General features: G+C 38.0%; 1 protein-coding gene across 2 annotated transcripts in view; it reads right to left on the bottom strand.

Annotated features, from left to right (window-relative positions):
• LOC137260972 (RUN domain-containing protein 1-like) overlaps positions 1–14,321 on the bottom strand; it is a 36,205-nt gene that overhangs the window by 8,209 nt on the left and 13,675 nt on the right. Inside the window, exons 3-15 of one of the 2 annotated variants that reach the window (XM_067798564.1) lie at positions 8,198–8,342; positions 7,743–7,835; positions 6,806–6,913; positions 6,149–6,261; positions 5,688–5,730; positions 5,318–5,408; positions 4,478–4,536; positions 4,037–4,120; positions 2,597–2,736; positions 2,160–2,271; positions 1,651–1,743; positions 1,120–1,230; positions 477–667 (exon numbers count right to left, since the gene is read on the bottom strand). In XM_067798564.1, the coding sequence (XP_067654665.1) occupies positions 477–667; positions 1,120–1,230; positions 1,651–1,743; positions 2,160–2,271; positions 2,597–2,736; positions 4,037–4,120; positions 4,478–4,536; positions 5,318–5,408; positions 5,688–5,730; positions 6,149–6,261; positions 6,806–6,913; positions 7,743–7,835; positions 8,198–8,342 (1,383 nt within the window). Of the gene's footprint in view, positions 1–476; positions 668–1,119; positions 1,231–1,650; positions 1,744–2,159; positions 2,272–2,596; positions 2,737–4,036; positions 4,133–4,477; positions 4,537–5,317; positions 5,409–5,687; positions 5,731–6,148; positions 6,262–6,805; positions 6,914–7,742; positions 7,836–8,197; positions 8,343–14,321 lie in introns of both variants that reach the window. The other variant, XM_067798563.1, reaches the window with a different exon arrangement.

Below are 14,321 nucleotides of genomic sequence, written 5' to 3'. Positions count from 1 at the left end.
ACTCTCTACTAGCTCTACTTTATTTTTAGTGCAAACTCTAATAGCTTCATTATATGCAGATATGAAATGAAATCCAAGATTTTTAGCATTTTGAAACCATAAGTGATAGTCCATGGGCAAGTAAGATACCATTATTTGATTGCCAGAAATGAAAACTGACTTGTCCCGGGCGTCGGGCAATGGGACTTTGGGACCAGTTTCAATGTCAGAGAGGGTAGTGATGTCAATGTGATGTCACGGGAAGTGATATGATGGTCATACAATTTCATTGTAGGGACATATCTTGAAGAAAACGCTTTTGAATGATCAAAATATCAACTCATATCTTTAAAAAGGCACTTAGAATGGGTCAACATCTGATGAACAGGATATTGTGGGACATACTCTTACTCCTTCCACCTGATGTTGCAGAATATACAGTATGAGAAAACACTTGTGCCCTTGAAAATACAGTTTGCATGATTTCATCCACTTACTTGAGAGCCAGACTCACAAAGGCCTTGAAATGGGAGTCTTCAGTCCTCTTGAGAGGCGTGTGCGATGTGATGACTGTGTCTATAGCACCAAGCAGTGTCTGTTTAGCTGTGATGGGCTTCCCACCCACGATGTTCAGGTGAAAGGACTGAGACAGTTTCCGTGCAGGTGACTCATTGTACTCTCGCCCATGCTGGAAAATAGCATAAAACAATTAAGCTAGTTAAAGAAAACTGGAATGAAATCATTAAGTTATCATCAAACCTGAGACACTTCATCATGAAATGGTATTGTGGCACTGTTAACCAATTCCTCTCGGTTAAATATGTGTTTGGTTTTATTTAATAAAAATATCATACATGTATCTTTAGAACTCTTTCTCAAAATATAATTGCCCTTGTGTGATAAAGAAATTATTTATATACACATTCCGCCATTTTTCTTATTTTACCTTATCCTGACTCATTTTCTATAACAACATTTTAGAAATGTTCCAGCAATCTCACTACGGGGGACACCAGAAATGGGCTTCACACACTGTACCCATCTGGGGAATCAAACCCGGGTCTTCAATGTGATATGCGAAGGCTTCAACCGCTGGGTTACCCCTAGAGAATCCTAAGACTAGCTGGATGCAACAGTCACCTTCATTTCATAGTATTTCAGTAAGAGATCCCAGGCATGTAGTGTCTTAGTAGTTCTCTGTGACTTGCCGGAGAAACAACCAAGTGGAACAACACTTGAACTCTGGCCAATCTGAAATTACATCACTCTCATCAGATACCTAACCTGGAATTGCTCAGGTAGTTATTTGTCTCTTCACTTAGTTATATTCCAGTTATATAACAGCAGTCAGTCTGAAATAAAGTCTGATCTAGAAAGACCATTTAATTTCTCCACAGACATTACCATTTTTAAATTTACTGTACTGGTTGACCAAGTGATTGGGCATTTATTACAGAAGTGCGTGAAGTGGGGTGAAAGTGTTTGATACAAAACAGCATGGCTTCTTTACTCTGGTCATTTCTGTTCATTTTCTTTTCAGGACAATGCCCAAAATGTATGAAATTTTAAGACCTTTTCCTGAAGTTTTTCCTACTTTTGGTAACTCTCCCATGATTCTCTACTCATCAATATATGAGTGTTATATGTGTAGTATAATATAGTTGTCTCTACCTCCATCAGACCATGCTGCATTAGGTCTCGGATTGCCATGGCGAGGTCACGACGCACACACTGTGTCAGGGCTTGACTGCTCACTTTAACAGTCTGTTGAACATTCATGTTACTAGGTCAATACGTTGCCAACCGGAACAAAACATGCAGTATCATCAAACTATATTTTACTTTTAATAACATACATATTTTCCTATCACAAAGTTCAAAAACAAGACAATGATTAAAATCTTTGAACACTACTTACTCTTTTAAAATTTTCACAAGAATCAAAATACTAATTTACAGCTATACATTTCATGCATCTTTCTAATTTATACAGACATTAAAACTCATTTTACTACACAGCTAGTCATAGACAACACAACAGATGTACATCCTGTACATATTTATGGATCCATTTTGGCAGAACAAAATATTTTCTGTTTCTCTGGAAAATTACTACTAACTATGGTAATTCAAGCAACTGTTATAAAATTCATATGACAACACTGGAACAACAAACCAACCTCAGAGTCATCTGAATATTCATTCTCGCTGTCTGTCTCTAATTCTTCTTCCTGTTCTTGGGCCTTTTCTAAGGTCTTATCAATTGCTAACTCAACTTTGGCTCGTAGATCACTAAAACATTCCAACAATACATTTAAACAGAAAGGCCAAGGCCAAACATCAACTGGAGTATGTTCAGAATGTAATGTTGCATCCTAATGCTATGTTTAGCTTACCATCTAGAATCAACAACACATTTACACATCTTCACAGATAAACATGAATAAGTGAGGTGTTTAATAAGAACGTTTGGATATTTTAGAAAATGTGTCATCAAAAAACATTCAGAAGTCACTGGATTAACTTTCCACTCTAAGGAATCATGAACTGCTAACAATCACGTGATGTCCATCCTATCACAAGGATTGGGTGCACTGTATGTTTGCCATCCTCTTACCCCCAGTGATTTCCCTTGGCTGTTTTCTTCAACAGGTTGCGCTTAAACTCCCGACTGCCACAGCCAAGCTGACTGATTATATAGATCTGGAGCATTGTTAGTGCTTTCCTCATCAGTGATGCTGTTGACTCGTTCAGATGCTGGAGAACAAAGATTGGGTTGGTTATACATGTATTCAGCCTCTGACAATATTTGTCATTTACACTTGGGGGACAACTGAACCTACCTAACTAACATTGGTTACACTTGATATTACATCGATTAGCACTTATTTGTTTCACTGTCAAGGTACTTCCATCAAGTAGCCATGAAGATTCAGGTTAGAATTGGTCTACAACAACCATGGTTGTTGTAAGAGGCAGTTAACAGGATCGGGTGGTCAGTCTAGTTGACTTGGTTGACACATTTCACAGTATCCCAACTGCATAGATTGATGCTCGTGTTGCTGATCACTGGATTGTCTGGTCAAAACTTGATTATTTACAGACTGCTGTGATAAAGCTGGAATGCTACTGAGCGCAGCATCAAACAACAACCAATTGAAAAACTTCAGTCATGGCCATACCTTTATCATTAGCTATGAATGTATGAAATGTAAATATCACCAAGCAGTCACTATATGGGAAGCTCACTTCCTATTGTGTGACTAATTCAAAGTATCTGGTTGAACTTTATAACATAATTTGTTTACTAAATCACTATCAGAGTGTCTGATTTCAGTAAGACAATAAAACAATTCTACATAAAAGTTTCTATCAAACATTTTTGCCTGTGAAACAATGACATCTTGACTATTACTCTCTGAACACTGCCATGATAATATCTTAATCATGATTTGTAAGTTTAGAAACATGTCAAGACAACTTCTTGTTCAAAGCTGTATTCAGCTATTTGCAAGCGATTTGATTTGTTATGTAAACCTTTGAGTCTTGACTGACAATCCACTTATCAATATTGAGAGTAAAAATTCATGCTACTCGGATGCAGTGAAATCATTTGAATTATCTGATGCTCAATGATCAGGATAGGCTGTTGGAAACATTTGAAACTGGAGTGGTACTTTCTTTATCAAACTGGTTTCACACAAACCCATGCATTCACTTAGTGAATGTTCTTGTTCTAAGATGCAAGTGGTCTCAGGAACATTAAATCTCAGGATTTGAAACATAAACAAATCCACATTCAGAGAGAAGCATCATAATTTACAAGCTGTGAATAAATTCTAAGATGTGACATTACTCAGAATAAATGAGGTAGTGAGTATTCTAGCAACATCATGGTGGGGGACACCATAAATGGGCTTCACACATAGTGCCCATGTGGAGAATTGAAGCCTGGTCTTCAGTGAACAGATGCTTTAACCATTCGGCTACCTCACCACCCTCCTCATAAACATGTAACCACGGCAACATGTAGATGTGTGAAAGCAATCATTATCACCTTTTGATTCTTTGGCCCTGTGAATTTGTTTTTATGTTGCGTATCACAGCATTCCTTAGCACTGTCGGATGTATCATCTGATCCCTGGAAATTAAACTTAAACATGCACAAGCATGAAATATTATTAAATAATTGTTGGGAAAAAGCAAAACGTTCAGGAGCATTTAAGGCCATATCTTATAAATAAACAAACATTTCAATGCATACATTAATTCCCAAATTTTGTGTCTTATAAAAAAATGTTTTAAGCATTTTCAATGAAACACAAATACCTAAACATTCACAGCAAACATACAAATCCATAAACAATAATTTAATGAATATCTTCATTATCTTCACTATAATAATAATTCTTATGCTACTGAACTGTATATTAGAACATAATCAATAATTTGCTCAATTATTTTCCATGACAATTTTCATTATTGTTACATCAATTACCTTATGCACAGGACAGAAACATCTCTCCTTCCCAAGGGGACCAGGGCTGCTTGCCTCCCCTGTACAAAATGTAAGATTTAGTTAAAGAGCACAGACATACAGATGTCATAGCTGGAATCATAGAGCTTTGGATATGTTGGGTAAAATGAGTTAGCTTGAAGCAGTATTTCCTCTTACATCGATCATTATCAGTGTATGAATGTAGTGGAAACCCAAGCATGGGTCTTATTAACCATTATTGGCGAATACTGCCAGATGTTAAAGTGACAGACAAAAGGACAACCAGGCAATCTGTGGATATTGTGCCCTGTGACAAGGCAAGTCTGGCTAAGCACTTTCCAGACCAATGAAAGATGCTGGAATGAATTTGACTCTTATGACTTCAAAGAAAGTTTTCAATAAAGTAACCATTAAAAGCAATTTTGAACCTTGACCGTCTCTGTCTGCAGTAACATTTCAATCTGAGATACCCATAAACTGAATTTGAAATATTTCATTGTGTATTTATTTATTTATTCATTTCTATATCAACAATCTCTCAAAGAAACTACATACCCTTTACCAGTAATGTTTTAGCTTTTAACTTCAGGATCCTGATGAACATCATAGACTTTCAGTGTTTATTTTGAATGCTATGTTTGTACAATAAAACTTATATACATACACACATACATAATATAGATCTTCATGCCTGCATAGGTACACCCTTTCACTTTAGCACCATACTTCTAGAGATGTAATAGTATGCTAAACCCAAGGAATGTGCACGAGGAAGGCTAAGAGTTCAAAAGTTTATGATAATAGAGACTAGAGATATTTGTGTATAAATAGATTTTGTACCTTGCAGGAATTGTATGAACCTCTCAAGGTCTGTGATTTGTGTCTTCAGCTGGTCTACCAGCTTCTCCTTCACCTTGGCTGGATTCACAATCTGAAAGTCATCATACATTCAATACCACAGGACAAAGCCCATGACCCTTAACTCATAACTTAACTGTGATCTATGAATTTCTGAATAACTTAGTACCAGATACTGTATGGACTTGAATCACTGAATTCCTGAGGTCAAACAAAAAAGAAAAGAAAACAAAAGAAGATGAAGAAAAAAACGAAAAACAAGCCACATTCAAAAGGCACCTGAAAGTACATTCAAGTTCAAACTTAGTCCTATTTTCATTGACTAAATATGGCATCTCCCAGCAGAACCCACCTGTCCAATTGCATGGTCCACAACTTGCCTCAGCTCTTCCGTGCTGGAACACAATACAACTTAGAAGTTGGATCTGGGATACACTGACATGTACTGCACACAAAAACCTGAGTTTTGTTACTTCCATGGCAAGTGAATTTAAAAATCTATTAAGTTTTAGTGTTTAACATTTGGGCCATGAGAAGGCTCTACGATTTCTTTCTAATACATCTAAAGAGTGATTTAAATACTAATGGCCCAAACAGTTTGAAAACAAGATGTTACAAGGGACTGCTCATCATTCAATCCCTGAGCATAAACAATGAATTTCATAAATTTCATAATTCTCCCTTTTCACAGTCTTGTGATGTAGGCCCCTGGGTATCTGAGGCAGTGATTTCTCAAATCAATCACAGTGTTGTGATCCCTAAAGCAATGGTTGTTTTAAAAGTCATACTGCACCAGGCATCAATGCTGCATACCTGAGTCTGTCAAAGTTCTGTAGGTCAAGGTCCAGTTTGTGCTTCAGTTCATCAATGACAACTCTCTGTTTCTCCATCAGCTGGTTGGTTGGCATCACTTCCTTGTCTCCAGTCTGTAACATCAAGAAGAGGCGGCATCACCTAGCTGATTTCAAGAGTATATCTAGCATGAGTAATTGTGCAGTTCATTCCATAGGAAACATCTTGAAAACTTCCCATCCTAATCTTACACTGCCCTAAAGAATTATTTCGGCAGCACTGGCCTCATAAACAATGATGATTATCTTTCCATTATAAATGAGCAAATGGGTTTACTCGGCAATTTGAAAAGTATTCCATTTGCATGCTAACATGTCAGTCTAATGTGGGAGGAAAGTTCAAAAGGTTATGGAAGTAGCTATTTCCCTACGTTGGTGAAACCAATAAACACAGGTATGGTACTGACAAACCGAGAGACAGAATTGGAGAACCAGGTTTAGTACCCACAATCAATGGTGGCAGACAAGCCAAAGGGACACAACTCTGCAATGAGATGTTGGATGCCTCAGATGATCCATAATCATGAACACAGGTGCCAGTTACGTTTTGAACCATTGTCCTGATGCTGTCTTACATGATGTGCTAGATTTATCATGCCTCTATAGGTAAACTGCACACCTCATAAGCATATGTCTCCAGGTCCTCGAGCTGTGACTTGAGTTGCTGGATCAGCTCTCTCTGCTTTTCCCTCTGCTCAGATATCTTTATCTCATGCTCCTTGTCACTCTACAAGATCAGAACATCAGATTCAGCACAAAACCTTGACCTAAGAGAGGTTAGCCCAGATTCTAAGACTGAAAAGGACTGAAGATTTTGCAGCTAACCAACTCAAACCATATTAGCACTGGTCTGCCAGAAGATCTGCAAACTGGCATACCTAGCTTAAATTACCAAAACTCCAAAACTAACAGTTCTTGTATGAGTGATCTGGCGCAGTGATGCCTTGGCATAGTAAAAATATATCATGGCAGGCTTGGAATTAGGGTGTCTTCAGGTGTAACTGTGGTGTTTTATGTTACTTGAGTCTAGGGATAAAAAGAAATCTTTCCCGTTTAAAAGTAGAGTTAAGAAAAGGAGCCCTTGATGTTTTTATGCTGAATTATGAACATGTCAGGTTAATGAAATAAGGGAGCCCAAATTGTCTGTGGTTAAATCAATGTGCCATAAGCAGTTTGTTGAAACACTTCCATGGGCACTAGTACTGAGCTGACAGAATGAGGATTAAGTAAGGTTGAAATCAGGGATCAACCACTGGAAAGTCTACAACACCATCAATAGTATTATGAATCATCAACTGTAGTCATTTAAGTCAATAAACCATTACTTAAGTCATGTTCACATTTGATGAACACTTCAAAATTTAATTCAAAAAGAATCCCTGTTTTATGAAATGTCATAAGCCATATTTATGAATAACAAATGAGAATCTCTTGACAGTGACAGATTCAGATGTCAGCATCCTTTTGTGGATAAGGCAGCTACTGACTGTTGCCTTTGATACACTGATCATTCAGCATGGAACCTTGTAAACCAAACAATCCAGAATTGCACATACCATCTCCTCCAGGATCTGAGCATCCTGCACCTTGCAGCCTCTCACATCTGGGATTCCCTTGAAGGCAAACTCCTCAAGCTCCTTCAGCAAGCTCTGTATGAGAGAAAACAGGTGGTGAGTGACCATGTATAACATTGATTAGATAGCACTATATGTTGGAAAGGTAGTCAACATGGCGTGTATTTATGTCATGGTGACAGCTGTACTTACTTTTTGTATTCGTCAATAATTCTAGCTCATGTAGTTCATGAACTGGCTAGCTAATCAAACGCTATGGCATCAGCAAATTGGTTACAACTTCCTAGGGCCAGCCTAGTGGTTAAAGCATTCACTTATCACACTAAAGACCCGGGTTTGATTTCCCAAATGGGTGCAATGTGTGAAGCCCATTTCTGGTATCCCTCTCCATAATATTGCTGGAATATACACTCACTCGTTCCTACTGCTATACATACCTCCCTGTCGTCTGGAGCTGCTGTGACGATCTGTTTGAGTCGGAACTGGACCTGGGCAAAGTGTGTTGTGAGAGCCAAGAGGGAGGAGTTGAGCTGCTCCTGTTCCTCCTCCAGGGTTTTCAGCTGTTCTGTCTCAGACATGTGGCTGCAAAGAGGTGAAGAGAAATGTGCTTTAATGTCACACACAGGATTACTACTCTTTTTTTTTGAGTGTGTGTGTGTGTCTCCGTGTGTGTCTGTGTGTGTGTGTGCGTGCGTGAGTGCGTGAGTGCGTGTGTGTGAATTGAACACTACTACCTCTGTGGAATGTTAAAATGGTAAACAAGTGAGAGTTACCTCAGGAGCAAGTTGGGGGGTCACAGATACTAAAGATATGTGTGCACATTCATGAAAAAAGCAAATAACTTCAAAGAGTTACCCAAAATGATTATTCCATATCACTGTTTTTGACATAATGGACAGGCAAAGGTTTTTAGAAATATTTGCATCATGGCTGTCCTGAATAAGACAGTACAACAACTCAATCTTTTAAGGTCAAGCACCAGTGCACACAGTAATCATTTCAATGATTACTGTCAACAGGCATTGAAAAGGAGCTCAATATAAACCAATGACGTAAGTGCAAAAGTAATTTGTGCTTGAATCTCCTCGGTCGAGTGCCCCTTGATACTGGAAGGAGTATCCACAGATTTCACTATGAATACTGGACACATACCACACTAACTGCATTCTATGATCATCCACAACGTCCAGATCAGTTGACTAGATACCAGTAAATAAGAGTGAGAAAGTGGTCAACTGATCAGCATTGTTCAATCAAACATACTTGGAAACATTCAAGTGTTCATTTAAACACCATCTTCTCAAATGTCAGAAATATCAAAATTTAATAATAATAGTAATTTAATAATAACTATGTATTTTCCTATTCAAGTACACAATGTTAAAACTACTCTACATTGAATATCTCAACTAATAGTAATGTTCTGAAGCCTTTACACCAGTTCAATTCTAAAAGTAAACGTTTCCACTGATTATTACCACTACATATAGATTCAATATAACTCTAGTTTATATACTATAAATAATTTAGACTCTCTAGAGTAAATGTAGCCACTTGCCTCTGTCAACTGTTCTAAACAAGATTCTGCAAAATATTCCATACTGTTTAAAGGTTTTTACACATGAACTGATGTATTGTAAAGCAAATTTGGAACGTTGAAAAAATTATTGTCCTGAGTTCAATAAATAATGAAACTTGGTGAAAATTTGTGAATTCTTAACAAAACTTAAAATCCACACTCAGCTGTTCATGTGCACTATACTTGCACATGCTTTTTAGCAATTTGAAGCATGATCCTCCTGCAATTCATCAGCATAAGGCTTGCAGTTGGTTCCTTCAAGATAGTGGAGAAATCTTTCTTCGACGTAACCATATATCTATACATAATATATGGTGGGTGCTGAAGTGATTGTAATTTTTTTATGGGTAGCATAACTGGATTTTCTGCTCCAGCTCATTTCATAGCTTGGTATAACCAACAGTGTAACAAACATATTCAATATTCAGTCCTATATCAGATACAATGTATGATGTTCTCTCAATATTCTTTCTCAGTATCATTCTTTTGTTGTTAAATTCTTTCATTTATGGATCCAGCTATTGGTATAATGTACTGGGGTGGTGTGCATAAAAGCCTCTAGGTTTGTTAGCGTATCCAGGTATCAGTTATTGTGACATAAAAACGTGCATAAACCACATATGCAATGGGCATCAAACTCAAAACACATAATTCAAATATTTATGAAGTAGGGGAGTAAAAATACAAATATAAGTATCAGGATGTCAGCACTGTTTTATTCATCAAAAGTGGTGCATTTCATATGAAAAGATCTAAATATTTACTCCAGTGGATATATTTATGACCATAACACTGCTATATGTACAAAGATGTTTATCTTACCTCACACATGAACGTCTCTTTCTGATTGGTTAAGCGCTATTCTATTATTTTCAATGTACCCCGCTTACAGGCGATGTATTATTTTCAATATACACTGCTGGGGAAACCAAACTCTTATGGTGCTTCATGGTAGTACTTTTTTATCTCGAATAACATTGAATCACGCATCAAGCACGGAAATTACCAATGTTTTGCAATTGAAAATCGATGGAAGGGAGATAACTCTAAATCTGTTTACCCTGTGTCACCTGCAAAATGGCGATTCGCCTCGCACTCACAGAAGTGCTTCAAACAGTTCAAAATTAAAATTCAGGTGTTCGGTAAGATAAATATGTTGTTCACAGGTTTGCTCTGCGGGCTCAGGGAACATAAACAAACCTCGGGGGAACATGAGCCCATGGCTCCCTCATAACTAGTGAACAACTTACGTTATACCCTGCGTCACCAACAAAATACTTAAGTAGACTCCTAGAGGCTACCTTGTCTAGCAAGCAACCTCCATCCAAGCAATCACTAAGGAATGCATACAAGCGTTTTGGACAAATCAGATTTCAGTTAAAGTATTTGGTGGATGTAAGTAGCTTTGGTTAAGGTTGCTTGCCAATATTACCCTTATAATGCTTATTGGATCAAGGGTCTAGCATAGTAACAGAGCCAACGAACTTCAGTTACTGAAAGGTGTCTTCTTCGTTAACAGCTGGTCTTAGTAATTTTTTTTTGTTCGAGTGGCATTCTAGAAGTTGCTGGTATAGAGATGACACAACTTCATGGATGATCAACTTCTTTATTCTAACAAATGCACCATTTCAGTATAGGTTCTTATACTGTTGCAAAACGTCACAATTGTTAAAGTAAAGAAGTTGATCGTCCATAAAGTTGTGTCATCTCTGGCTGTATGAATACAAAACAATAATAACAATGGAGTGAAGGTGCCTGCTGAGGGAATTTAACTGTGAACTAGGCAAGTCTTGTCTTTAATGGGGGACATCAATATGGTTTCACCTGCAACACTTCAAATAACCTGGCTACATTGTCATAGCTCTAAATAAAGGTAATTTTATGTTTGCATAGTCAGGGTACCCCAAGCACTGTAAACGCACTCACCTAGTCTCAATGCTAATGCCAACATTACTGACCTTATTCACCGACATGGTCTCTCAGACATCACTTACCTGGTTCCTCCGACATTCTTGATCTCGGCCTTTATTTTCAAACCTCTCTTAGCGCTAAGGCAGGTATAAGTTTATGTTAATGTACGGCACTTAAGACTATCTTAGCACCATGAGAGCATTGAAAACGTAGAAAATCTGAAAATCTCTCAGACATTATTTACCTGGACCATCATATATTACTGGGGCCTGTTTCACAAAACTCTAGTAAGCCTAAGATCTCGTAACTTTCCTCGTAGCATTCCTGCTTCCTATGTTTCATTATAGGAGGTACCAATGCTACGAGAAAAGTTACGAGACCTTAGGCTTACGAGAGTCTTGTGAAACGGGCCCCTGGTCTGTGTTCCGCTGTTCAAAGCAACCTAAGCTAAGATCAACCTTAAACACTAAGGTCAGAGTTACGATCACCTTAAGAAAAAGATATGCCGTTGCACAAAACAACCTTCGGGCAAGCAAAACTCAGACTCCAACCTTAGCTGTAACCATAACTTCTAGTTTCTAGAAGCCCTCTTTAACTGCTATCTGTTCTTGCAGTTGCCATGGAAAATGGATGTTATTCAGCACCATGCAAAAAGCATTGGCTGTGCTGTGCATGGACTTGTCAAGGTTGAGACAGTTGACTTGTCAAGGCCGTGGAGGTCCCTGATCTCAGACAGGAAGCCACCTTTGCCCAGATAGCGTAAAGCCAAGAGCACCAGTGACTACAGAAATGGTGTATGAACCTTGTGAACCCCTACCGATTACTCATTAAGGGCTAAGCTTAATCTCGTATAAAATAAACGTAGCCCCCATACTCCCTTCCTAACCTTACACACGCCTAGGTTGGGTCGGACCTACCTTAATTAACAACCTTAACTTCAGGTTAACCTTAGTGAAGGTTGTTTCATGCAATGGGAGGCTAACCTTAGTAAAGGTCTAAGGTTGTAATCTTAGAGATAAGGTTGACCTATAGAGATATGGTTGTTTTGAACAACGGAGCACTGGTCAATCTGACATCACTAACATGTCCTTAAATGTCAATGCTACTGCCCTGTGCCCCGTTGTTCAAAACAACCTTATCTCTAAGGTCAACCTTATCTCTAAGATTTCAACCTTAGACCTTTACTAAGGTTAGCCTCCCGTTGCACGAAACAACCTCAGCTAAGGTTAACCTTAAGTTACGGTTGATAACTATGGTTGGTTCGACCCAACCTTAGCGTCTCTAAGGTTGGAAAGGGTTTATGGCGGCTGCTTTTATTTTGAGGAAGCAGAGAGTGTACAGAAATGGGAATGTCAAAAATAGCATATTGATGATCACTGATATCAAGTTTTCATGAAAACCAGTTATGATAATTCTGAAACGTCGCCGATGAACCAAGGATTGGTTGGGATGTTTTCGAAAAAACACTTAGTGCTCTTTCCGCCATATTGGATAGTGTTAACGAAATCACGTTTCGACAAGGCCGATATTGAGAGGCCTATTATATCACGTATACTTCATAGTCTGCTGCGACAAATGCATCATTGAATTCTCCACACATCATAGAATAAAATTACAAATGGTCTTTGTCACCAACACCAACTGTCTACATAAAACGCACGGGAACGAACGCGGTGCTCGAAAGACTGTGCGTTTAAAATGTAAACAAAGAAAAAATCCGATTTTACACTACGTGGCATTTTCGGAAATTTTCCAGCACCCAGCGTGTAATCATTGCTTACAATGGTTAAGTACCCCTAGAATATTAAGTTAAAGAGTATCGCAGCAAGAAATAGCAGCTTAAAAAAATATACAATGCAATCATTTAATGAATCATAGGCAACTGTCAAAGTTTCCGTGCAACGTGACGCCATGACTGACGTAAAACCAAGCAGAACGACAACGGTACTTATCGGCATTTCTGGCTTCTCCCGTCATTTACATTGAAAACGATAAAAACATATAACAAAACACAGATACTCAGAATAATTCTGATTACTTACATCTCATATTTATGTTCAAAAGATCCCTGAATCAAGGCAAGAGTCCTCGCAAAATCCGATGTACCTTTGTCAGCAAAGCCGCCATTTTGAAAGAAATCGGTCATGGGTAGTGATGTCACACGTCAACATTGTTGCACATATTAGGCAATTTCTTTGAGGTGAAGGTCGGTTGAACAAGAGTAAACACAATGTTCATATCATTCCGATTGCACTTTCAGTATTGTGATGTATATTTTGCGTATTTTGACCAGGTGCGAGTTTGTACATTGGTATCTTTCCTTACAAACTGTGAAACTACCAAAACGTCTCTGCTCACATTGGGGAACTTTGTATTGGAATAGGTTTGTTCACTGTGTACAAAACATTACGAAAATATACAGTCCGTATTCACAGCAAATTCTCTCCATGTGATCTTAGTTACACTGACCTGATGTAAAGCATAGCGGGGTTATGTCCCCTTATCTTTATGCGTGCATCATCTCCCTGTACACGGCATAGAAGAGAATCCATTTTTGACATTTATTACGGGCCATTTTTAATATTGAGCGTATAACGTTGTGCATTAACACATAAATCCATTTCATATACACTTATGTCGTTCTGACATTAGGCTGTATTTTCTTCCCTCACACTTTTCGTAAAGATGATAAATTTAAAAAATCGTAGCAGAGTGCTTTTATTAAATAAGGTACACGATAAAAACGGAGAAATTTAATGATTTTTAACGCACACAAAAGTTTTGGACAACATTTAGCAGTATCTATTTTTCAAATCCCTGAGGTTGTCGCAGTTATATTTATACCAACGGATGGGAAATTAAATATTCTACATTTCTGTTTAATTTTATAGCCGTACACAGATCCAGGACCACGCTAGCGCAATTCTCGCACAACGTTCACTTTTCAAACATTATGAAAATGTGCGCCTGAAAACGAAAATCGGCATCCACAGGTTAAGGTTACGGCTAAGGTTGGAGCCCAAGTTAAGGTTGCCCTAAGGTTGTTTTGTGCAACAGGCGTATCTTTTTCT

This window comes from Haliotis asinina, chromosome 14 (genome assembly GCF_037392515.1).
Source record: "Haliotis asinina isolate JCU_RB_2024 chromosome 14, JCU_Hal_asi_v2, whole genome shotgun sequence".
Classification (NCBI taxonomy): Eukaryota; Metazoa; Mollusca; class Gastropoda; order Lepetellida; family Haliotidae; genus Haliotis; species Haliotis asinina.
The sequence above is the reverse complement of the archived record's forward strand: the minus strand, read 5'-3'. Positions and strand labels throughout refer to the sequence as shown.